This window comes from Phocoena sinus, chromosome 2, assembly GCF_008692025.1.
Source record: "Phocoena sinus isolate mPhoSin1 chromosome 2, mPhoSin1.pri, whole genome shotgun sequence".
Classification (NCBI taxonomy): Eukaryota; Metazoa; Chordata; class Mammalia; order Artiodactyla; family Phocoenidae; genus Phocoena; species Phocoena sinus.
In genome coordinates, this window is record NC_045764.1 from 49,932,273 (window position 1) to 49,958,846 (window position 26,574).

The following is a 26,574-nucleotide window of genomic DNA, read 5'->3' on the forward strand; positions in this document are numbered from 1 at the left end:
TTGAGAGTGGGAAAGAAATATGATACAGTATTATATATTGACAAGACAGACAAATAAAAGACAGACTGGCCCAGGACAGGGAGAGACAACAGGCACAGCTCAGTGTCAGCCCTCTGACTACATCTTGTCATGAGTGAGGACCCTGAGCTGACGAGGTGTGGGACGGCAGGGATGGTGCGTGAATACCTGAAGCATTGGTGCGAATGTACAAGATTTCGCTCTTGGCTCCACGGATGTGGTCATTCTCCACCATGGTGAGGGTCACAGCCTTGACGTAAACGGCATACTGTGTCCAGGGCTTCAGTCCATGCAGTAAAATGCCGGGCTCCACGTCCTTGTTGGGTGGGAGGTCCACATCTACCATGTTCCAGCTGTTGGAGCCACAGGCATCCTGCCCGTCATACTCTGTGACGTTTTTAAAGGGTCTGAAACACAATCGATGAAGCTCAGAGAATGTTTTAGGCCGCTGACATCAAAGCTCTCAGAAACCTCCCCCCAGGGCCTCCCACGTCATACTTTCTATAATGGGAATTCTAGATAAAAACGAATCATCAATTAGATCTTTGTAGAAGAATAAAATTAAGCCACCGGACTCCAGGTTTCACAGTTCTGTACACACTATAGAATCGAACCCTCTGCCTCAGGAAGAGGAAGTTCCATAATTACTGGGATTGGAAATGCTGCTCCTTAAGAATATACGCAAATGCTCTTTCCCTCTCTTCCCCATTTTTTCACTATTAAGAAAAAACAAGTGTAGTCATTTAATGCAAACATTATTATTGATAAAGAATAACTTCTGGAGAAAAATGCCTTTGCTACAGAAAAACAACTTCTCAAATACAGCTTCTAAAATCTAATATGCTCACAAACAATTCTGATTGCTTAAGTATCTGATAACATTCAAATATTTAGTTTCCAGATTATCTCAGACACTAACGTCACTGTCAGAGCACTGGTAGACTGTTAAAGAGGATGATGATTCTGCACAGATGCGGAGTCGGGCAGGGATTCCACGCCTCTCAGATGAAAGGGCCAGACAGACACTGGCTTCTGAAACAGACATTCACACACCCCTCCCTGTCGCTGTGATGGAAGATGAGTGACTCCCACGTGCAGGGACAGTGAATGCCTGATAATCCCGCATCCTGCTTTTCTCATGGCAAGGGCACTCCCAGGGCCCCGGCTCCAGCAGGGGCAAAGGGTACCAGATGCTGCCACTGGTGGCTCTGGTTCCAGCTCCGGGGAAGCCAAGCACCTGGGAAAGGGACCTATGGCATCAAGGCGGGACCTGGGTGAGGAGGGTGACTAAGAGGCCTGGGGGAACCACCTGGATACAGGAGGCACAGGAAGGAAGGGGGAGACCAAGAAGAGCTGCCATCTGGAGGGATGTCCTGGCTGCCCAGGCAGGCAAACGTCCTCTGAAGGCACAAGAAAAGCCCCCAGTAGATTTTGGGAGAAATTCTGAAAGGTTTGAGACATGAAGGTCAGTCTTTCTCCATTCTCCGTCCCTTGTTTGGAGGGCTTGTGACCTAGAGCAGAAGGCCACACCTTGGGAGGGGCCACAGATAGAGTGACCAGAATAGATGCTGGACCCACCTGGAGGTCGCCTCAAGGGGAGCCGAGCATCCTGAGGGGTGTTCCCAGACTATGGATTAGGGGGACCAAGGCTGCAATGATATTGCAACCAGACCCTCCAACCCGTTCATGAATGTTTGGACTGACCTAATTCTCCACAAAACAAGTCTTCCCCTTTGGACTTATTTTATTCAAGCACCTCTAATCACCCACTGAAGAATGAAAGGCCTCAAGCTAACACTTTTTTGTTTGTAGCTGTCACTGGCGGTGATGGATGTCACGTGACAGACAGGAGGGTGGCGAGGATGAAGCCCTGCCGACACGTCACCAAGCACAGACACTCACGCTTCCTTGTAGTAGACGGTGAAGCTGATGAGGTCCCTGTAGTCAGGGGGCCGGTACCGGTGCCAGGTGATGATGATGCGGTTCTTCCACGTGGTGGTGGAGGTGAAGTGCAGGACGTCACTTTCACCTGGGGCAGAGGCACATCCATGAGTGACACCCATCTATGTCCTTTCCCTCCACGTGTCTGAGAGGTCACCTGCCCCGTACTATGGCCCTCTCCCCCAAAGCTGTCTGTACTTGCAAAGCCCCTTTTTGGACTTCTCAGTGGCTTTCTTGTTTCTACTAAGGACCCAAACATTGCGCTACGTGGCCTCCAAGGGGCTCGGTCCTTTGTTTTAGTACACTTGGTGGCCCTGGACGTGAACCTGTGAGTGATTCCTAACCTGAAGAGAAGGACCTCTGGATGGAGCAAGGTGGCCTTGTCTCTGCTCTTCCCTAAGATGCGGGCCACCCAAGGGGCTGGGGAAGGTGAGAGTGGACCCTGATGCTGGGTGGACTCTTCTTAGACCTGACGACACCTGTCTTGCAGTTGTGGATATCTGCCCGCTTGTGTCAAATTACCAAAGACTGGTAACAGAGCAGCTGTGCCACAGAGGGGAACTTCTCTTAGTCCGCACGCGGTATCGACACCTCCCTGTGCAAGGACACAAGAACGCCTTGGCGGCTCCAGCTAGCGCTGACGCGCAGTGGGGAATGGATCGAGCGCTGATCGGACCCATTTCACTTGGAGCAGCCTTCTGCGCTCTGTGGGAAGGAAGCCTCTGCTGGTGAGGCATGATGGGGATGCTGCCCCGAGCCCCCTCGTGCTCCCGGACCTGATTCAAACTGTGATGAGAACCCGGGAAGAACTGATGATTGCCTCCCTCGTGGAGACACGAAGCTCTCCTACGAACTGTCCTTGCCCCCGTGTCTGCCCGACTCCCACTGCACCCTCAGCAGGTGAAGCAGAGGCTAAAGGCAGTTAAAAACTGAGAAGTCTCTGGGGCAAAACGTGATGGATTGAGATGGGAAAAACGTTGCAGTTCCTGCTAAAGTGTTCTTTAGAGAGGAAACATGATTTCATTTTCAAGGGAAAATAAATGGCTACTGCATTCATGACCTGACAGGTCAGACTGGCCCACTGTAAGGAAAACACTTTGACAGCAATCTGCTGCATCCGCTTCTGCTGTGGTCTGAGCGGGGAATGTGGTGAGGGCTGTGGCGCGGCACGTGAGGGAGAAGGCGCTTCAGCTCTGCGTCTGGTTTCTCGACTCTAAAAACTCTTCCTGAGCAACTCGAGTGTCTACCAGGTAAATCCAGAGCCAGCAAAACGAAGTCCAATGCTGCCGGTTTCGCAGATTCTCTTGCGCCGTGAGCGCACGTGCAAATCACCCTGGATCACGTAGATGATTCTTTTCTAATACCTGTCCCTTATCAAAAGCCGATGGTGGAGAGACTATTTTTATAACTTGATCCAGCCACACAGAACCACACCATTTTTAAAAGCAGTTTTACATACAGGGTTAGGTGAGAAACTCACCGCTTAAAGCACCGCTTTAAGGCAAAACCTTTGTAAGGTTATAATGACATTGTTCTAAATTTAAAAAGCAGTATCAATCCAGGGAGGCAGGCTCCCTCCACCTTTCATGTTGTGGTAGGAACCAGGTGGAGGCCAGGTCAGGGACGGGGGCCCCTGGCCTCCCCTCCACTCCAGAGACGGAGGGCCGGGTTTGCTCCCTCCCGGGGCTGGACAGGACCAGCTCTCCCCTAGAAAATAATCCAACGGTGTGCCTGAGCATAAAAGACACTTAACTCTGTGTATTCTGTAAGCACCTCTTTAAAATCTGAGTGAGAACACATTTACAAATGTTTAGCACACACAAATAGATGCTACGGAAAATTTACAAATAGGAATCTGCCCCACTACTGCCTTTGAAGATATCCACGTGTGAGCAAAGTGCTCGTTAAGGAGGTCCCATATGAAACAAGGAGGGGGCCACGAACGGAAGCTGCTGTGTAGATAGGAGGAGGGTCCACTCACAGGAGGCTCTCTCTCCGTTGTTCCTGGTGTTTATGTCCCCTTTGCTCTGGCGCCCTTTAGTCCCCGTCACTTCCTCCATGCGGTAGATCTCGGAGACACACAATTTGGGATTGAAAGCAAAGTACATTTTCCCGGCTTTGATGGTCAGGTTGCGGTGGTCCCAGTCCCACAGCTGCTGCAAGTTCTGGTTGTCGAGGACGTAGAAGGAGTAATTCCTAGAAGCACAGAAATCAGCATCAGCACCCTTGCCCTTTGCCACCAGACACCCCATGCTGTGCCTCTTTGCCACAAGGCTCCAGAAAACACTGCCTTTGCGGGTAAGAGATGTAGTTATTAATGGTATCTAAGAAAGAACAGTCACTGTTAACAATAACAACAATATGATTCAAGGACAATATCAAATAGATAAAACACTAATTAATTTGATGACCCCTACTACCAACAATAATGCTTCTCACACTGGAGGATGCTACTCAAATCATTCCCCAGAAATGCCTCTGGTTATTTCTCTGAAGCAGAGTATGTACAATGAGCTTGAAATCAGTCCATGGGAGAACAGATATGCTCTGCTACTCAACCGGAACAGCTTACAAATTTGCTGTAGAAAGTCTGCCATTATCCTTGGGGGTAAATCCCATCCCATCCGTGCTGTCAGCAGCACATGACGGTGTAGGAGAGAGAATGGGACAGGGAGACAGACTCGGGGGTGAACCAACCCTGGGTCAGCTCCCTCCTCCAGATTCACCCCACCCTGAAAAGCCTCAGCCGAAGTCCTCGGGGAAGGTGGGGGAAGATAAATGGCTCCCAATGGGCATTCCCCCAGGCCACCCATCCAGGCAATCGCAACTCCATGTCCAACAAGTTTAGGGTGCACAAAGCTTATTTTCAGAGGGCTGGGCCCCACCCCAGGAGTTTCTCATTAGGAAGTCTGGGTGGGCTGAGAATCTGCATTTTTAACTAGCGCCCAGGTGATGCTGGGACTACACTTGGAGAACCACTGGTCTAACAGACCCTGGGCACCACCGAGGGGCTGGGGGTCCAAAGCCGACCAAGTCAGACATCGGTCCTGCTCCCAGTGGGTGGACACAGAAGCAGTAGACCCAGCTACTTCTGAAGGAGAGATGGGGGGACAGCCAGCATCGGCAACCACTAGCACTGGCCACCCAGAGACAAACCCATACCCGGGGAGGCAAGAGAGCAGACAGCTCCAGCTTGGGGTCTGGAGAAAGAGCCTTGCAGGTCCTTTCTGTCTGGGTCCATTGGTAAACCAGGCAGGCAGGGTCACAGATGCCATCTGAGTACTCTGTGCTAACAGGTCTGCTCCCCACAGAACTCAGACCCTTCTCCCCCTCCTATCCCCCAGCCTGTTTCCTTCTGGGGCTCACTCAAGCACCTTCTACAAAACTGAGTCTAAGAACTGGTGCCACATTTTGAGTTATGTCTAGGACCCACTCAGGGATCCAACACATAAACAGTAGAGAAGGAAAGGATCCCAACCTTCTTTCCAGAGCCGGGACAGCCCAGACAGAAGCCCAGAGACCTCCTCTGCCCCGGGTGGTGTCCACTGGGCACCTCTGTGCATCCGGTGAGGTTCACTTACACCCGGACCAGGACCTCTACCAGGACTCTACCCGCCGGTCAGTCCACAGCCTGAGTCTCACTCACTGAGAGCAAAGCAAAAGCTATGATTCCAGTGCTGTGAAGCCCACCGGTACATTTCCCCGGGAATTCATGAGGCATTCAGAGACAGGGGTCCAGGACTATCGATGCCATTTATGAGCTGCACAGCCACAGGCAGGTCACTCAGTGCTTTCTGTAGCTCCGTTTACTCACTTATTGGACAACAAGGGGCACAAACGGTGTCATATGAGCTCCCTGTCGGTTTTAAGGGCCCAGGAGGAGTTACTGAGCTGAGGTGGGATCTGCTCCCCCAGCCTGAAGCCCAGCCCCTCCACGAGCACTGGGTCACGTAGGTGCAGGTGCTGGGGGTGGGGATCCTGCCCACACAGGGGTGCAATGAGTCCAGAGGCAGCACCTCAGAAACCAAGCCAGGCTCCTCACAAACCCACCTGAGGCCTCGACACATTCACGGCCACCAAGGTGACAAAAACTGGCAAGTCAACAAATCCTTTCCTTTCAGCAAGAGCTCACTCCCCAACATCTGCTGGAAAAGGAATGTAAGACATTGTCCAAAGGAATCTAGACTTGGGCTATGTACCACAAGGCCATGTGTGCAGGAGGGTGGTGTGGCAGGTGGAAGGTGGGGTCCACAGTGCCCCCCCCCACCATCTGCTCCCTCACTGCCAGGCTGCAGGTGATGCTGCTGGGAGAAGGGGTGTCCGCAGAGTTATACAACCGGAGGAGGGGTTCACAGGTGGAGGCAGATGCCTCCTATCATAGGCCACTCTTGCCCTCGGAATACTCCCAGCTCTGAAGGACACTCTGCGGCATCAACACGAACCCCGTGGGTCTGGCTGCTCCCAGGTTCCCAAGTAGGCCACATGGGACAAAATCTCCTTGTTGGTGCAGAAAGCTCTGGGCCGGGAGTAAAGGCCAATTACCCAGGTCAAATTGCTGACTCAACCTAGGACGAGGCTTTTATTTTAGTAAACTAATTTCACTAGCAGAGAACATAACCGAACGGAAAATACCTTCTGAACAAAACATGCTTCTCCCCAGGGGAGGGAGCATGAATTATAAATCAGGAATTTGACAAATGAATGGCAGGCACACTGAAATTCTGTGTATGTGACTAATCACTTTGAAAAGCAAGATTATCTTTTTACAGTAAACATAAACATTTTTTTACAACACTGAGAAGGCCTGGAGCCAGGATACCAATATCAATAAAACCGGGGTGTTATGGAGCTTGTGTAAGCGACAGAAAAATAAAAGTGAAACCCTCAACACAATGATAATCAAGCCATTCAGGAGCTGCCTGTCAATACTGCTCTTGTTTTCCCAACCCCAGCTGGAGGCCCGGCTGCCCACACATTCCTTCCACGATCAGGTGAGGATTAAAAGATGGTAAAAGGCAGAAACTTGTCTGCATATCTTCAACACACACATATACACACTTAGATTTTATTGTTCCCTAAAGGAAATGGCTGTTTAAGTCAATTATTCTGTAAATGTGATTTCCTAATTGTTTCTAAGCTGACTGCCTTTACATTCAAAACATATTTTAAAAAATTATCTGTTTATTCTTCTGTCCCTTACACAGGCTCCGTGGTGCCTGGGTTTTATCTATATTGGTATTCTGGCCCCAGCTCTCTTCAAGGTTGCAAAAAATGTTTGTTTCTATGCTTGGGTGGGCCCCATCTGCCAAAATGTAGACCAATGTGGGAGGTTATCTCCTTGAGGACATCTATATATTATCTGCATCAATATTCTAAACGCCCAGCACATACTATACACCTAACTGTTTTATTTATGGCTCCAATCTCAGGGTTGTCCTACTTCTGAGTTGCCAACACCGCCAGCTCCCCGCCTGCTCGAATGACGGGCAGGAAGGATGGGGAAGCAAAGGAAGGCAAACTGCTGAGGATTCGAGTGGTACTAAGAAGACAGCCCCGGGTCCAGGGCTTGGACCACTGCACGTGGGAATCCAAAGATCGGGGTGGAGCGTCATCTCCACTCTCACTAAGCAATAACTCTAGGCAAGGTATTTCTTTGGCTTCTCCCCACCTGGGACAGATGGGGCTGAGGGTGGGGTCTCCAGAACATGGGGGCAGGAAGGGACATTCCCCCCTTTCCAAACTTTACTGACAAATTGGGAAAAAAAAAAAAATCATTAGTCCCTTTCACTTCTCAGAGAAAAAACTATGGCCTCTTTTGGGCAGTCCCTCGGTGGCATCAGAACCCAGCACATGGGGGCTTGTCTCTAGCAGTCGAGCCATCTGCAACTGATGCAGGATTTGGTCTTTTCACATATGCTGCCTCCAACCTGTCTGCAACGAATTGCTTTATACCACGTCCAATCTCCCCCAGAGTTCAATATTTACACCAGCCTCGGAGGTTCAGCAAGGGTGGGAATTTATATTCAAGTGGCACTAGGCACCAAACAGAGACTCTGAAAACGTTTCCTCTTTGAGGGTTTTAAAAACAGCTTTACTGAGGTATAATTTATCTACCAAAAAAATTCACTCATTATAAGTGTACAGTTCCAGAAGCTTCAGTAAATTCACACAGGTGTCTAACCATCACCACGATGCATTTTCAGAACATTTCCGTCACGCCAAAGTTCTTCATTCCCGATGGTGGTCAAGCTCCAATTCCATCCCCAGCTCTTCACTGATCTGCTTTCTGCCTCCATAGTTTTGCCTTTTCTACAAAGCACATATTAATGGAATCACAAAATGTGTAGCCTTTTGTGTCTGGCTTTTTTTCACTTAGCCTAATGTTTTTGAGGCTCACTCATGTTGTTACATTATTGTTGGGCAGTAATTGTGCCACATTTTATTTATCCATTTATCTGCTGATGGACATTTGGATTGTTTCCAGTGGGGTATTTTGGTGGTGGTGGGGGGGTTGGTATCATGAATAACACTGCTATGAGCAATCACATACAAGTCTTGTGTGGACATGTTTTCATTTCTCTTGGGTAGATACAGGGGTAGAGCCTGGAACTGCTGAGTCACATGTCTGAGTGTATATTTTTTGGAAGTCTGGAAGAAGTGTTAAAGTATAGCCATGTTGCAACCTAATCTTAGAGTTGCAAGAAGGCAGAATAAAGCACAAAGTGTTGCAAAGTCAAGTGGTGGGAACATGAGCAGAGATGCCTAACTGCATCCAAGAATTCCAATTCTTATAACCCACCACCTCCATCTACTCTTATTCTTTTCAGGGCAACAATCCTTGGTGGCACCAACAAATTTGAAATTTTAACTCATTTATCTGATGTATCACAAAATACGCTTGTTCAAATAAGGGAATTTTTTCAGAGAACAGAAATACTCTCTTTCTTATTCAAGGGCTTAAAAATTAGCCATTTCATAGGAATCCTGTACATGTGTATTCCAAAATCCATTTCTTTCCAAAATAGCACAACCTTGATCTTTTTTTTTGCGGTGCGCGGGCCTCTCACTGTTGTGGCCTCTCCCGTTGCAGAGCACAGGCTCCAGATGCGCAGGCTCAGCAGCCATGGCTCACGGGCCTAGCCGCTCCGCGGCATACGGGATCTTCCCAGACCGGGACACGAACCCGTGTCCCATGCATCGGCAGGTGGACTCTCAACCACTGCGCCACCAGGGAAGCCCAACCTTGATCTTCTTAATCTCTAAGGTTATCACTCCAGAAACACATCACCTTACACAGAGTAATGTCCTCAAAGAAGCCTTGGCCATCCGAATTCTTCTGGACAAACTGAAGACTGCCTATGTTGTCCGGCCCCTTTCTCCAGAGACCAGCAGCCCTGCTGTCTGTTCCGATGTGATTTTGCCTATGTCTGTCACCAGCCTGGACATCAAATTCCAGAATCAGCTCACTGTGAGTGAGGACTAAGAGTTCTACTCCAGGTAACGTTTTTCAATTTCATACTCTGGACTTGACTGTGTGGTCTGGGCTACTCAGGAGACATTTGGAGATGGGTCTCAGTTCCAGTTTGGAAAGCTAAGGGTAACACATACAAAGGATCTCTGTACTACAAATTTGTCTGTTCTCCACCAGAACAAAAGGCTACAAAACTTTCTTCCCACTGAACCAAATGGAAGCATTGGTTATGAGAGATACAAGAAAAATCATACTTTAAGGAACAGTGTGACAAGAAAATATTTAGGCAAAAAAATCAAAGGGCTTTGGGGATATGCTTCTGAGAAGGAATAAAGGGGTAAAATAGTGGTTTCCAATCTTTGCTGCACATCGAAATTACCTGGGAATCTTTTGAAAAGCAATGATGCTTGGATCCCACCCCCAAACATTTTGATTGAATTGGGACAGAGTGCAACTTGGGCATCAGGATTTCTTAAAAGCCCCCAGATGATTCTAATGTAGAGCAAAGTGTGGGAACCCCTGGGGTAAAAGTCATCTTGGCTTACACCAAAAGCACACTCAAGTGAAATGTTCTATTGACACTCTGGTAACTCAAAAGCCCTGAAAAGGTTCCACTGCCTATCCAAATTATAACCTCCATACCTGGGTGCATAACAGCTTACATAATTCTCCTACCACCTACCTCTCCAGTATTATTTGCCAAACAGGTCCCAGGATGCCCCAACTCGTTGCCTTTGCTGCTGCCGCCTGTCCTGAAATGCCTTTCTTTACCCTCTGCTTTTTGCTGTTTCTGGAAACCCTCCAAGGCCCATCTCAAAAGCCACCTCTTCTCAGAAGCCTGTCTGATCTTCTTCTTCTTTTGTTTTTGTTTTTTTCTTTTTTAATGTTTTTTTGATGTGGACCATTTTTAAAGACTTTATTGAATCTGTTACAATATTGCTTCTGTTTTATGTTTTGGTTTCTTGGCCAGGAGGCATGTGGGATCTTGGCTCCCCGACAAGGGATCGAAGCCGCGCCCCCTGCGTTGGAAGGCAAAGTCTTAACCACTGGACTGCCAGGAAAGTCCCCTGTCTGATCTTCTTAATCAGATACCTGACTCTTTTTCATGCCCATGGCATGTGTCTTTTCTTTCCCTGTAGCACCCTGCAAGTTCTGCTCGGCACTGCTGGCATTTATCTATTTATCATCTACCTTTCTTCTCTTCCTCCCTCTGACTCTTCACTTTTTTTTCAGGTTTGAGCAGAAGACTGTCTCTTTTTATAGCTCATTTTGCATTCTTTTAAAAAATTTATTTATTTTTATTGAAGTATAGTTGACGTACAATATTATATAAGTTTCATGTGTACATATAATGATTCACAATTTTTAAAGGTTATATTCCATTTATAGTTATAAAATATTGGCTATGTTCCCTGTGTTGTACAATATATCCTTGTAGCTTATTTATTTTATATGTAATAGTTTGTACCTCTTAATCCCCTACTCCTAAATTGCCCCTCCCTCCTTCCGTCTCCCCACTGGTAACCACTAGTTTGTTCTCTGTATCTGTGTGACTCTTCCCTTCTTACAGGAGTGAGGGGAGTAGGCAAAGGGGCTGGACCTAACCCTCTTCCTACATCTGAGAAATACAGAATTGAGTTGTTGCTACTGGTCACACCTGATACAAAGCCAGTAGGGGTCTTCATCACAAGCAAGGATGACCCATACATTTTTGGTCATGGGTGAGGAAGGCAGCTCAGAGAACACAGCTCCCATCAAGAGAGGCAAGGTTCTCAAGCTCTATCTAAAGAGAGAGCCTCCAAACAATGGCAGGCAGGAATCCAAGGCTAGAAGCCCAGCATCCTCAGAGCTACAAGGGCTACTAACCAGCAGCAGGTTCACCATTGCCCTTCCCTGACACCTAAAGTACTATCAGCAGGGCAGGGGCCTGAAGCTTAGCTGAGCTTGGAAGTGGCCCAAACACCAAAGCAATGACATACATCTGTACGAAGACCCCACTGGGACTTTGGGTTTTACACATGATTCAGATAATGAGAAATACATCATAAATATTCTTGCAAATAAAAATCACACTTTAATTTTCAGCTACATTCAAGTGCCTGATACTTTTAGTTAACACACAGCTGAAAGGTAATCACATCATGTAATAATTCCTAATAAAAATGAATTAAACTCTCCTGTTAGCTTTCCCCTCTATGTATATCACTTGCTCAGCCTGGAAAAAAAAAAAAAGAATGTGTATCCTCAAGCAGCAGTAAAGCTTGCAGGTACCAATACGCCAAAGCAAAAGTGCTTACCAACACCAGGGTTTCCAGAAGCACAAACCTACTTGGAGGAAAAAAAATAAAAGAACTGTGCTAAAATTCACTTTAAAATTTAATACAACCAACAGTAACACCATCACCTCAAATTGGCAGAGCCTCGGTTTGCCATGTCGGTGACCTGGGACACTTGGGCTGGGCACAGTGGCAGCTTCCTTGGATTTGCCAAAAGAAAGACATTTTTCTAAAGAATCACTGTTCCCAGCGGGGAGGACAGTGTGCTTTTCAAGGATGGAATGAAGAGCTGCCCTCTCTCTTTAGCTATATCAGATGATGGAATTTTAAGAATTTAAGACTGACCAAGAGTGAGTCTGAGAAAAAGCAGGAAGGCTGTAAGGAAACCCTTATGCGGTAACTTTATCCAGTCGGGGCACATAAATCAGCAAGGACAACCTTTCTCATGACCTTCCCACCTCTTGCTTTCCTAAATTATTTCCCCAAATTCTCTTTAGAAGGAATTAACTCATTAATGGATGTCTTCTTTTATTTCAAAGCATTAGCTTAAAGCCAGGCAAGAGCTGTATTTAAAGAGGGGGGTGGTCGGTGAAGAGAAGCATGTACGCAAAGGAACACCTGGGCTAAGTGCTGGAGAGAAATTGCGCGTGCAGGAAGCACCCGCTTTTATTCCTCCTCTGGTGAAAGGCCTCCGGCTAGTTTAAAACCCTTATCACAAAGCACGTCTCTGCAGAAGACAAAAATTCTATGAGTAGCACAAATCCTACAAGCTGATCAATAGAAACAATTCTGTGAATCAAGATTTCTTTGTAACAAAATGAACTGTTCATATGCCTCCAAATCTCTGATGTTCTAATACATCTGAAAAGATGGAATGGCTTTTACGTAGTGGACTACAGCACCCTGAGGCAGATAAGGGACCCATAAATGATGATTTCATGGAGAGGTAAGCACTTCAGACCCACTCCCAGTGCTTTTGGCAGAAACAGCCCCTACTGCAGCCCCATCTGCTGCTTTGCTGGCCACAGTCAGACACGTAACCCTGGATGGATCACAACCCAGTCCTGAGGACGGAGAATTGTGACTACACGAGACCCCATGTGAGGAGGTGGGTCCTCACTCAGGGCTCCCGCACTGCTGTCATTTTCACTTCTTCTTTTTAATGAGAAAGGGCTCTTCCCTTAGAAACACAGAACTTCAAAATGCAGGCTGCTTACTCTGTGGTGGGAGAATGTCAGCTTGTGAAATTTGGAGCACTTACCCCTCTAGTTGCTCCTCTCCTAGGATCTGGCGAAGGTTCTTCAGGAAGGACAAGGAGACCAAGGCATGGGAGTGGCGGATCTTCACGTAGCCCGTCACGATCTCAATGAGTCCCATGAAGTTCTCCAGTTCTGAAGCGATGTTGTCTACGGTAAGGGGGGGCCATGTTACTGAGCATCCACTAAGCGTGAGCGGGGCGGACACACTTGGTTTCTCGCAAACAAGTGTGGAGAGCAATTCAGTGCGGATCTTGTTTTCATGGTGCCACTGAGGTGCTCGAGCTTCACAGGACCCTTGTCCCTTGTCAAAAGTGCGTTTCCCTAAGCTTGGCTTTCAACACCCTCGCCTGGGATGGGGCCCCCAAGGCCCGGGAAGGGGAGTTTCTAGAAGGCTGGGTACTGCAGCTCCCAGGCTGATTAACAGAATGTAGTATCATAAACACCAGACTGCCATTTAGCAAATGCGGGCACATCTAGGGAAGTTCTTTAATATACTCTGTCAACAGACAGTGCTGCCTCCAAAGTACAAGGGCATGACTAAATAAACAACATTTCCTCGGTCTCATTAGGAACTGCTTTTGCCACATTTCTAGTTCCTAAGATACAGGGATCTATATTTAAAGCTTCCATCTTACTAAGACTGGAAGAAAATGCACCAAAACGTTAACAATGGTTATCAGCAGGTAATTTAAAAAAATTCATTTCTATGCTTCTACGTTTTCTACAATGCACATTCATAACTCTGACACATATAAAATAGTTGGGAACATCGTTGCTAATAGATGTGTAAAAATGACAAGATGTATAAACAGTGTATTTCCTTTAATTTTGTAGCCTATTTTTTTCTCACAGTAAATAAAAAACATAAACTTCAACTTAGGCCAAAATTATAACACATACTATAATGAATTGGGTGTGGTTCAACTAACAGAATTTTACTGTGTATGATTTGTGAAGGCTTACTTAATAAGAGGTTCTCTTTTGCTTTCAATTGATAAACATCAAAGAAAAAGTGTACTGTCCTCCAGGGTAACACCCTACATTTATGGACAGCTTGATGGTTTTCCAAGAGAAATGAAGGAGAAATTCAAGTTGTAAAGACTAGCGGTTGCCTGCAGTTGATGTTTCAAGGAAAAGATCATGAATTTTAAATGTGGGGCGGGGGGCTTCCCTGGTGGCGCAGCGGTTAAGAATCCACCTGCCAATGCAGGGGACCTGGATTCAAGCCCTGGTCCGGGAAGATCCCACGTGCCACAGAGCAACTAAGCCCGTGCACCACAACTACTGAGCATGCACTCTAGAGCCCGTGAGCCACAACTACTGAGGCTGCGTGCCATGACTACTGAAGCCCATGTGCCTAGAGCCCACGCTCCACAACAAGAGAAGCCACTGCAATGAGAAAAGCCTGCGCACCACAACAAAGACCCAACACAGCCAATAAATAAATAAAATAAAATTTAAAAAAATCCTCACGGTCAAAATCTGAAAGATTTATTTTAAAAATAAATAAATAAATAAATGTGGGGCAGGACTCATGCCTTCTAGTAAGGCTGAGGAAGGACCTTTTCAATGAGATGTCTAACCGATTTCCTGTGGTGGCTATAAACTGGAAGACACATTTCATCGTCATGCACAAATATGTACCAATTCCTTCTCAAATTATACTTCTCCATGGATTTAATTCATGGATTACATTTTTATCTTGAGGATAGGAATATAAGAAAAAAATAAGGGTTAGCCATTTAAAGGATATGTTCTAGGGAATGAGGAAATCTTTTTTAAAAATTAAGAAATCTTGGGCTTCCCTGGTGGCGCAGTGGTTGAGAGTCCGCCTGCTGATGCAGGGGACGCGGGTTCGTGCCCCGGTCCGGGAGGATCCCACATGCCGCGGAGCGGCTGGGCCCATGACCCATGGCCGCTGGGCCTGCGCGTCCGGAGCCTGTGCTCCGCAACGGGAGAGGCCGCAACAGTGAGAGGCCCGCGTACCACAAAAAAAAAAAAAAAATAATAATAATAATAAAAATTAAAAAATCTAGTAAGTGCAAAAAGAATAAAACTGCAGAATACCATGAAAGCAAGAAAATTCTAGCTGTGTGGAAACAAAGTTATCTCTGTTGTAGAGGAGTGAAAGGTGTTGTGAAAATCAAGGGCTATCCAAAAATTCAAAAGAACTAAGCAGAAAACTTGTTGCTGCCATCTCTAAACCATAAGAATAGAGCTCACTTATTGTACAAATAGTATTAAGGAAAAGTAAATGCGCAGAATAAACAGGACATTTTTGCCCCTCAGACTATAAAAAAAAAGAAAAAAACTTCTTCACAAAAGGATTTAGAAAAAAATTCCTTTCAACCTCAACTCCTTCTTATTATATTTCTCCTAGCTTACAAAATTATCAGTACCTTCACCAAGTGGTTCCAGTTGTGGAGAACTTAAGGCACCGTTACTAGAAGCCCTTGTCAATTACAGATCAGAACTGAAAGTATCACCAAATAAGTCAACAGGAAATGCTTCACACAAATGCAATTACCAGGAATGCCATCTACTACAAATAATGGGGATCCTGTAGAGGGTGAGATCGAAGCTTTAAATGCATGATGACATACATATACTTTTATCTCTTTTGGTTCTCAGAAATAAATTTGGAGATCGGCCACTTTTGGACTGAATAAAATTTTAAAATGATATCATTAAACTCTTCCCTTGCTCAGTATCTTCAATATATCCAAGTAACCAAGACTCTGGACTTAAAGCTCTGTGGACTTGGCTCCGGCTGGAGACTGCTGAGTCACATCTTTGATCCATCGGTCTCTTCTGGGGTTTGTACGTGTTTGGATGTGTGTATCCTGCGTAAGATGTGACTTAAGAAAGATGAGGGATGACCCTCTGAAGAAATAAATGCTGTGCCAATGGCTAAAAATCAGACGGCCTTTCAATCTGTTTTTTATCTTTAAGGGAAACTCAAAGGAGGGGCATTGAGCATGAGGCTTACGCACCATGTTGTTTTTCTAGGCCCATATTTTAGTTGTGAGTCATGGATGAGTAGGAGAAGCATCAACAAAAGAAAACCAAGAGATCTGGCCCTCTCTTCCAGGGAGATGGAGTACTTACTGCCACGTCTGATATTAATGAGTAGATTGCCCTTGAAGATGGTGCATCCTTGGAGCATCTGAGCAGAAGTGACAGAATCAATGGTCTTTGTCTTTTTCTCTTCCTCACACACTTTGGGACAAGGGCCTTCGCAAGGGATGCAGTACATGCTGTTGAAAATAAACCAACCCAAAACACAGAGAGCTGAGTCTGTCTTCTTGCATTAAAAAAAATCATAAAGATATGCTTTTATTCTAGGTGTCTTTACAGTCCACATTACAAAAAGCAACTGGTGGAAGCATTCAAGTGGTCACACTGTTTCTTATCCCCAAGCCTACCCAGGATAAGCCACTCAAATTGCAACCAAAAGGAGAAACTGCCTACAAAGGAAAAGCATGCTGCCTGTTTCCAGACAAAACACATGATACACCCTTGAGACATGTGTGTATCATAGGCTGGGACTGGTGAGCCAGCTGGTCCCATGTGGGAGAAACAGCTTTGCAGAAAGAAAGCACCTGGGGTTCCCAAGAAGAACAGAACTGTTCTCTGATGTTGTGGCCCCTGCTGGCACACCCTGGAGGAGGCACGGGGAGAGTGGACAGGGACAGCAAAGGGACGGCAGAGTCTCTGCCACTAATGGGAATCTAACTCCTGCAGCCAGCGGTCCAGCAAAGTCCAATGAGGGATTCCAAAAGGCATGTGCTATAGCACAGATCCATTACTTTCTTGCTAAAGCACAACTGAAATAATTTCTTGACAGTGTTTGGCAGAAACTTGTAAATTGATCCAAGTGTTGTTTTCGCTGCATACACAATAAAAACAAGGAACTTCCATTACTTTGTAATAAGCTCCTATTTCACATGCAATCTTGAACATGCCACAAACCACCAACAGTCAGGGACCAGTGAGTGACGCTGGCACTTTTCCTGCTTACCTACCCTTATTTAGGAAACAGTGGACAAAACACTAATCCAGCTGCTGAACCACAGAAAGTTGGGTCAATTTCCAAACAAATAAATGATACAACATTATGGGATGTGTGTGTACTAGGACGGTGAATTGGAGAGCCACTATATTTACATGACGGTTCTTGAATGATTGTTCAAACTTCGTGAAGTGAAAAACAGTCAAGGAAACAGTGTAAGTTATAGCTCTTAGCATTAAGTACCCCCACCCCGAACCTTACTGCATATTTAAGGCAAAGATGAAGGGTTTTGTTTAAAAGCTTATAGATAAATAAAATTTCCCTACTGTTTTCTTATTTCATATTGGGAGAACAGGAGGCAAGGTTTCCAAAGGAACTGGGCCAACCATAGCAACGGAGGTTTCTCCCTTCTCTAACATCACACTCAACATGCTCACTTCTAGAGTAGGTAGCAGCTTTTCTTCAGTACTCTTTGTTGTCTTTTATTGCTTCTAATTTACCTACAAACCAGATAATGCCCCACCTCCCTTTTTAAACACTTTTTATTTTGAAATAATTACAGACACACAGAAAGTTGCAAAAATAGTACAGAAAGGTTCTGAGTACCCTTCACCTGGTTCCCCCAATGGTTGCATCTTACATAATGATAAAGCAATATCAACACCAGGAAACTAACACAGGTACAATGCCTGCATATACTTACATGTCATCTTATCACCTGTGTAATCGCCATAACCAGCTAGCCCATCACCACAAACATCTCCCTTGTGCTACCTGTACAGTCACCCTGCCCCCACATCTCTAACTCATGGCAACCACTGATCTATTCTCCATCTCTTATTATGTTGTTATTTTGAGAATGTTATATAAATGCAATCATATGGTGTGTGACCTTGTGAGATTGGCTTTTTTCACACAGCATAACGTCCTTGAGATCCATCCATGCTGTGTGTGTTTGAATGGTTTGTTTCTTTATATTGTTGATTGATATTCCATGGTGTGATGGATCACGGTTTGCTTAGCCGTTTACCTATTGTGGAGCATCTGTGCTGTTTCCAGTTTTTGGCTGTTACAAATGAAGCTGCTACAAATAACTGTGTACCTGTTTTTGTGGGAACCTAAGTTTTCATTTCTCTGTGATAAATGTTCAGGAGTGTAACTGGGTTGTAGGTTAAGTGTATGTTTAGTTCCCCCTGACATTTTATTCAAATAGCAATTTCTGAACCAAACACCTTTCTTAAAATGTCTAGGAATCATCCAGCACTTAAAAAAAAATGTTTTTCTAAGAAAGTGCTCTGATTACACGTTGATAGTTTAAGCGTCCTCAAATCCATTCGGGTATACACAGTATTAAAAAATAAATATTTTAAAGTAAGGGTCAAATAGCTCTTAAAGGCTGAGAGGGGGATTTATTAGTTCTTGACGGCATTTTATTTTAAAGTGTAAAAGGGAGATCTGTAGCTTTGAACAGACTGTAAGCATTGGTAGGAAAAATAACAGCTCAATTCTTTGAAAAATGAATTACAGTAGAAGAAACTGTCACAGTGCACAGCACATCCCACTTTGCCCGCTACTCTGGCAGCTGCAGATGACTGAATGCCTCCAGACACCACAGGAAACTCACCCGAAAGGCAAAGAAGTTATGACCCAAGGCCATGCACCAGCTGCCTCATCTTGGCCCCAACCCCTGGGGAGGAACTGTGGCTGAGCCTTAACTGGGTTCCAGGCACTGCCCAGGGTACTGGCAAAGCCTTTTTAAGTTCTAGGGCTGCCAATAAAATGTGAGTAAAATGTGGCATACTTATTTTGGGTGGAATATGTATACTCTCCAGTTCACTGGCATCCCTGGCACATTTACCATTTTAAAGTATTTAAAGTAACTTTTACTATAATAACCGTTACAGAAATGATGACAGGTAGAGAGCTCTACATTTAATTTTTTGAAATAATGTGAGCTTTACCTTTGATTTGAAGTTAAGCCTACGGAAGGAGCAACATCTCCAAATATTACACCAGAAACAGATTCCCCTTTACCAAGACTTGCTTGATGAGGTTTGCAGAAACAGAAGGCAGCAAACAGAAGGGAAGTTACACGTTATACTCAAAATGAATGTTTCCTTTTCCAATGGTATTTTATATTTGTAGAATAGTTTTATTTTGAAGAACCTCGAAACGTAAGGATCCTCTGGTGCTAATCACGAAGTAGGCATTTAGTCCATTACAACAGAATTACTCTCTCCTAAGAGTTCTCTGCTCTGCGCCAGAGGAGGAAACAGCATCCCCAAATCTCTAGTCTTCTCTTGCTTCCAGGGTTATAGTCCTGTATTTTGTAACAATTCTGGCATTGCTTTTTCAAAAACTTAAAACCAATGACAAATTCACAGAAGTCCAGTTGGCATGCATGAGAGGGATGCTGTTTGCCGTAAGGAACTTCTTTGCTTCCCAAGAGAAGTCTCAATGTTCAGGAAGCAAAATGAGAGAGACAGAGAAAACTGAGGGAGGGTGAAGGGTACGTGTGTGTGTAGGAGGTGCTGATGGAACAAACTGCTTGCTCTTAGCGGCAGCTAGTTCAGGCAGGACGGGAGCCAGTGCTAAGAGACTTTGGAGGCCTGCTCACTGCCTTAAGGATGCTGGTGGGCTTGCCGTGTCTTCCTTCCCGCACTCCCAAAGCCTTCACTGGTCTAGTGTTGAGTAGCATTGAGGGTGAGAAAACCTCAACCTACAGTCTCCCCCACCGGCCTGCTGCTGGGGGTGGCAGCCCTGCATGTGCACAGGGGGTCAGTGACCTCCGGGGACCTGAGCCCGCAAATCAGGTACTTAATTCCAAATGGCCAGGCAGTAGGCTTTCAAACCAAAAAAACTCCCCATTGCTCTTAGAGTCATCATAAACTGAAGTTATACCAGCCCTCTGCGGTGGCCCCTCTCCCTTAACCTTCCCAGGGTCCCACCCGGATGGAGCCACTGGCAACACCAACCTTTCTGCCCCCCGGGCCCCAACACTGACCTCTGGCTGCCGTTGCGGATGAAGCCCGATGGGCAGTCCTGCATGCACTCGCCGTCGTGGATCACGAAGCCCTCGGAATCGCTGCTCTCAGCGTTGGGGATGTTGGCGCAGAAGTCACGGTCCACACAACGCCAGCCCTCGAAGCGGTAGGTGTTGGGCGGGCAGCTGGGCACACAGACACCGGCGTAGTAGTAGTGGCGGCAGGCCACGCAGGCCGTGTCGTTGTCGGGCGCGCTGCAGCTGCCCAGGCACTCGGGGTGGCAGCACTCGTGGTTCTCCGTGCACGCCCGCTTCCCGCACGTGCTCGGGCACACTGTGGGTGACAGGCAGGGTGTGAGGCTGGCTGAGAGCCAGATCGCTCCACCTGGCACAATCCAACCCATCAACCACAACGCCATCCCCAAATGGAACGTCACTGGGCATTGGACTTGAATCAACAGTATTACATATTGAGAATTTCATTAAGGCAGGGAGCAAATACTCTGCGTTTGGACTCAGGCGAGCAGGGTTTAATATCTAGCCTCTCCTATTTGACTATGTTTGGTCTTGGAGGAGTCCTTACCATCTTTGACCTTGATCCTCTCTTCTCATCTACAGAATGGGGTAATAATACCCATCTTGAAAGGTTACCTGTGGCATGCGTGACACCGTGGAAGCCCTATGTGGACAATACAGTTTATTATTACCTTAGAACGCATTATATGTGCTACTTAATCTGCATTTTGCATATGTTCCTTATTGAAATATCTTGAAAAGCCTTAGTGTGCAGAAATGCTCATTTATTTTTGAAATGGTTAAACTAGAATATGCTAAAGATGATACCATTCAGGCTGACAAAATAGCTTTATAAAAGTTTGTGCATGCCTGTATCATATCAAAGGTCTTACCCCAAATAAGCAATGATATCTCAACCTAATATATCACAGAGAAGTCCCCATGTCTGATGGTAATTCTCAAATATAAGAAAGTGGGTGGGTGGGCAGTGTCTCGATCTCAGAGGACCGTAGGATATTATAAACTATCTACTTTGACTCCCTCTATGCTAAAGTTAAGTGAAAGCAGTGTCTAAAAACAAGAGAGGCACAGTTTTTGTCCCAAATAGATGAGCTGGCATTTATTTCCATAACAATGCTGTAAGGATCACACTCTAGGGGCTGTTCGCCTTACTAGCCAGTGAAGTGTAAGTCAACAAAATATGAAATCTGGTTTGCATTATATGCTTCCTACTTTTTCCTTGAGTTGGAAAACAACAGAAAATTATTTAAATATGTATATTATTGACTCTGACATGCATTATTTAGTGAAGATTCTATTATTTTCTTTATAATAAAAAAAGATGAAAAAATCAGAGATCATAGATAAGAAAATACATAGAATATCTAGTCCGCTTGATCACAATGTCATCTTATCAGTACCTCCATGGAGACCCTCCCAGATCATTTCCTACGCATGTGCATGCACATGTAAATATCTATAAAAAAGGATCAAGTCATTCTGAAAGCATTTTTTGGCATAACATACTGTGAATTCAACAATAATTTAACAGCTGCGTTGCATGCCATAACACAGTGTATCGTAAGTTATAATCAGTCTCCTACTATTAGACATTTCATTTATTGCCAACATTTTATTAGTACAATGAGCACTCAATCTTCATGAGAATTCTTAATTATTTCAGTAGAATCAATTTCCAGAGTTAGCCTTGCTGGGTCAAACTGTCCTCTGGGAAGTTGGTACCAATTTACACATCCACTAGCTGCATGGAGGAGTACCCTATTTTACTGCCAAGAGGTGCATTTAAAAACAGGTATCAGAACCTGGACATTCAAATGAATACTATCACCTCAGAAGAAACAGACAAATTCTCATGATACTGTCAGGCTTAAAATAATTTTGCAAGTTTCTTATCTGATCATCATTTTTGGCTGAGACAAATAGGTGGCCTTCCATTATTTATTCTTATCTATTTTGGTAATAAAACCTTGATTTTTAATCGGGCATTTTGCCACCCGGTTACATATTATATCTCCCAGCCTCTCTTGTAGCTAGAAGTGACCTAAATTCTAGGCAGAACTTTTGGGGTGGAACTTCCCAGAAGAGTCCTTAAAGCAGAGGGGGTACATCTTTCCTCCTCATTGCTGGCTGGAATGCAGGTGTAATGCCTGAAGCTCAAGCAGCCATCTTGGGCCATGAGGTGACACATTAAGAACAGTGGAGGGTCTTCCCTGGTGGTGCAGTGGTTAAGAATCTGCCTGCCAATGCAGGGGACACGGGTTTGAGCCCTGGTCCGGGAAGATCCCACATGCCGTGGAGCAACTAAGCCTGTGCGCCACAACTACTGAGCCCGCGAGCCACAACGACTGAGCCCACGTACCACAACTACTGAAGCCCATGCGCCTAGAGCCCATGCTCTGCAACGAGAAGCTACCACAATGAGAAGCCCACGCACCACAACAAAGAGTAGCCCCCACTTGCCGCAACTAGAGAAAGCCCACATGCAGCAATGAAGACCCAAAGCAGCCATAAATAAATAAAACAACTCATTAAAATCTATTAAAAAGAACAGTGGAGCATGATAAAAGGAACTTGGTCCTTCATGACTGTGTAGCCAGTAGGCTAACCCTGGACTGCTTACCTCTAGATTTCCTTACATGAATAAGAAATAAACTTGTGTCTTGTTTAAGCACCTGCTATTTGTTAGATGCAACTGAACGAATCCCAACTGAGAAGTGTCTTCAGAGCCAGTGTATAATATAAGCAAAGAAGAAGACTGTTCCTGTTGGTCTATGTCATTTTTGTTTACCAGAATTGCCTCTCAATGACTTCTGCCTGTTTCCAAAAACTAATCTATCCAACAGATTACAAGGAGTAAAGATCTCTAGTCACGCCAAAAAGGTACATTGTTGTAGGAGCTCCTAAAACGTTGGGATACATATACAGTCTACCAAGGGGATCATCCTGAAGTTGATAGCACCAATTTGAATGTACAAGCTTAGTGTATTTGCAGTAAATGCACACACACACACCACACACACTTCACTCTCAAATCTCACACTTAATCTAATAATCACATAGATTAAATGACTGTTTAAGTTCAAATATATCCATTACAGAAGTAACCTCAATGCCCAAGATCTAAAGAAACAATAAAATTGCAAACCCTTAAGTTCAAGTTTTTAAACTAAAAACAAGAGAACTTAAGTCTGCCTATCCTTCATTTAATCATCCATTTAGCAACTATTTATTGAATGTGCGCTGCACCTGTGTGCCAGACCCTGTTCTTAAGAGATGGACAATACACCAGGTAAGAACAGGAGTGTGTAGTGGTGTACAGCCTGCCCAGGGAACCTGGGTTCCCGGGAAGGCTTCACAGAGGTGTGGAGGCTGGAACTGAAAGCTGAAAGCTGAGGAGGATAAGAGTAACACAGATGAAATCACATGTAAATGTGTGTAAAAGCAACTGAGTTGCTGTGGTGGGAGAACTGGGTACTCGTGAAGATGGCAGGGGTCCAGTAACAGGTGATGCTGGGAGAGAGGAGGGGGGCAGCTCAAAGAAGCATGGTAGGCCTGTCTGAGGGGTTTAGGCTCTTTGGTGGATAATGGACATCACAAAGCTTTTGGGCAGGAGAGCGATGTGGTCTAATTTTCATATTTGAAAGGTCATCTGGCAGCAACACAGAGGGTTATGATGACCAGAGGGGGCAGAGCTAAAAGAAGAGGGATGAAGCCAGAGGAGAAATGTTATGCTGTCCCTACAAAGTTCATGTTATATAATGGATCTGTGAGGTTCACATAGTTAAAGTGAAACTAGCTGTAGAAACCATGCTCACGGTGTCACAGCACAAACCTGCCGATTGAGCACACACCCCATTCAGAGCACTGAAGTCCCCGGAGCTGCTCATCAGCCATCAGCCACCACCAGGCTTTGTGTTTGGAGGAAGGAAAATTGATTAAGAATCTTACGATCATCATCAGAGACTAACTAGGAACAATATTTACTTGTAAAACCCTTCTTTCCTTGCTTACAATTTGAATAAAATGCTATATAAAATGACGAGTAGCAGACATCAATATTAAAAAGCTATTAATGTAGTATTAAAAACTAAGAGCATTTAAAATAACAGAAAAATGCCCCTGTGCACTTGCTTAGATTCAAACATAAATGTTGGGCATTTCCAGTCGGAGAAAGAAAAAAAAAAAACCTGACAAAGTATCTGTAGATATGTTTTGCATTCCATTCCCCATTCCACTGAAACAGCATCTCTGGGCAGTGGTCCATTGCAAACCGCCCCCCCCCAACCGCCCCCTCCCGAGGTGCATTACTAGAATTGCACCGTCAGTCAGTTCTTGCAACAAGCAGCACACAGGCTAGGGAATTAGGGTTTTGTTTCAGCAATGGGAGCTACTTCAGAAGGAATTTCAGTAAAGCTTAAATTAGGTAAAATCCTATTCTTTAAAGATGGAACAATTCCTCTTAAAGGGATCACAAATCAAGATCGCCAATCTTCTACATCACATGATGCAACTGTACACAAACATGTATCAAATGCTTTTGGGGAATAAAAAAAGGGGTGTGATGGGGAGAGGGAGAGAAAGGTGACTATTTGCTGGAGGACAAACCCCAGGGACGGAAGCCAGTGTTCCCCTGGCTGCAGCACCACCTGAGAGGACTCTGGGAGGGAGGCAGGGGAGCCGGCGGAAGTTCAGGATTAGAGAGTCCTGGAGCCAGCCCCAGAAGCCCGCTGTAAATTTTGCCTCATCTCAATGTATATAAATATTATTAGTGTTCAGGACTATTAAGGGATTTTTTGAAAAGCCCCGGGCAGTGTGTCTCGCCAGCAGACGGATGGCTGCTTCACACGAGTGCCAAAGCTTAAAATTTAGTACAGTTACCAAATTTCCAATTACAGAGCTAAGGGAGAAAGGAAGGGAACTTCTTCCCTGGCTTCCATGAATAAGGAGCACACCTAGCATGATGAAAGGCATTTCTACTTTTTAAAAATAAAAAATAATATAAATTAACAAATACACAGCGGGGAAAGCAAATTGATTTTGCCCATGAGATCTTTCTATTCATTGGAATTTTTACAATGACCAAAAATAACAACAAACGCCTACGTAAACTGTTGGAAAAGCTAACGACAGGTCCCACATCTACGCTAAAAGGATTCGTTCAGGGTCACAATCCCATAAAAATGAGGCACTGCATTTAAAAGCTCATTTTCTTCATTTTGGGGGACAGCAAAAAAAAGTCACATACATCAACCTTTAACTCTCTTCCTCCTTCCCTGAGTCCTTATATTTATTAAATTCTTTCTAGGGATTTTAAAAACCTTTCTTTCTGTACTTGCCAATAAGCTCTTTAACAATCTTTACCTCAGAGAAACTATTTTTAAAAGCATATTTTGGAAGAGAAGATGGAGAACTCATCCTCTTCACACGGAACAAAAAATGGAAAAGGGGCCCCTTAGCCACACAACTTCAAAAAACACAAACATTCTATACCAAATAATTTCTTTTTTATTTTTAAACATCTTTATTGGAGTACAATTGCTTTACATTGTTGTGTTAGTTTCTGCTGTATAACAAAGTGAATCAGCTATACGTGTACATATATCCCCATATCTCCTCCCTTTTGAGTCTCCCTCCCCCCCGACCCTCCCTACCCCACCCTTCTAGGTGGTCACAAAGCACCGAGCTGATCTCCCTGTGCTATGCGCCTGCTTCCCACTAGCTATGTATTTTATACATCCCAAATAATTTCTAAAGGATAGAACCAGTTCATGGATGTTGAAATAAGGTCAAGTTTCTGAATCAAAATACAGACTGGTATAGGGTCCTCTCAGGTATTTCCGGGTACCCTAAGGGACACACCACTGTTCCATATAAAAAGAGGGTGCCTTTCCTAAGAGACAGGCATCACTATGCATTAAGGTGAACTGCTGCTAACTCCAGGAAAGCACACTTTGACTTCCCAAGTACATCAGAGAGACATGTGGTCCAGAGAGATTTTGTGGTTTTCTTGCCCAGCCAGGAGAGAAACTGATTCCATCGGACACTGTGGGGTGTGGGGGAGGAGAGGGGAGGGAAACCCCAGCTGGGCCAACTGAACTCACAGCAGCCCCCCACCCCCCAAGCACAGCCAGAAATCTACCCAAGGCTGTCGGCATTCTCCTCCAGAGAGCACTGAGCCACAGCTAAGGACGAGAAAGGCTCCTTTGACTATTAAATACATCAGCCAGGCCCTAGGCCCAGTTCTGCAGGCTCAGCAGGTGAGACAGCCCAGCCCCTGAGGACGAGCAGTGGGAATATGAGGGGCAAGCAAAGGGCCAGTAAGGAGGGCTTCCCAGGGGAAGGGACCACCAGAACCCGGCTTGAAAGGCCAGTAGGAGCTAGCAGGTGCATGGGGGTGATGGCAGGGCTGATGGGGAGCGAGGGTCAGAGAACCAGACTCGGCATGATTGCAGGACCCAGGCTTTGGGACCTGGGTGGGTGGGGGAGACTGGGAGGAAAGATGGGTAGACGGAGGCAGAGAGCCACAAGATAGGAGTTTGGCAGATTCTTAAGAGAAAAGAGATGCTGTCTGAGGATTT

The 26,574-nt window shown here is 45.3% G+C and overlaps 1 protein-coding gene across 5 annotated transcripts in view; it reads right to left on the reverse strand.

Annotated features, from left to right (window-relative positions):
• The window catches only part of IGF1R (insulin like growth factor 1 receptor), a 310,241-nt gene that overhangs the window by 46,193 nt on the left and 237,474 nt on the right, over positions 1–26,574 (reverse strand). For all 5 annotated transcript variants that reach the window (XM_032622093.1, XM_032622092.1, XM_032622091.1 and 2 more), the window contains 6 exons: positions 19,982–20,294; positions 16,074–16,222; positions 12,968–13,112; positions 3,941–4,155; positions 1,921–2,047; positions 187–425 (listed from right to left, as the gene is read on the reverse strand). In XM_032622093.1, coding sequence (XP_032477984.1) covers positions 187–425; positions 1,921–2,047; positions 3,941–4,155; positions 12,968–13,112; positions 16,074–16,222; positions 19,982–20,294 — 1,188 coding nt within the window. The remainder of the gene's footprint in view (positions 1–186; positions 426–1,920; positions 2,048–3,940; positions 4,156–12,967; positions 13,113–16,073; positions 16,223–19,981; positions 20,295–26,574) is intronic.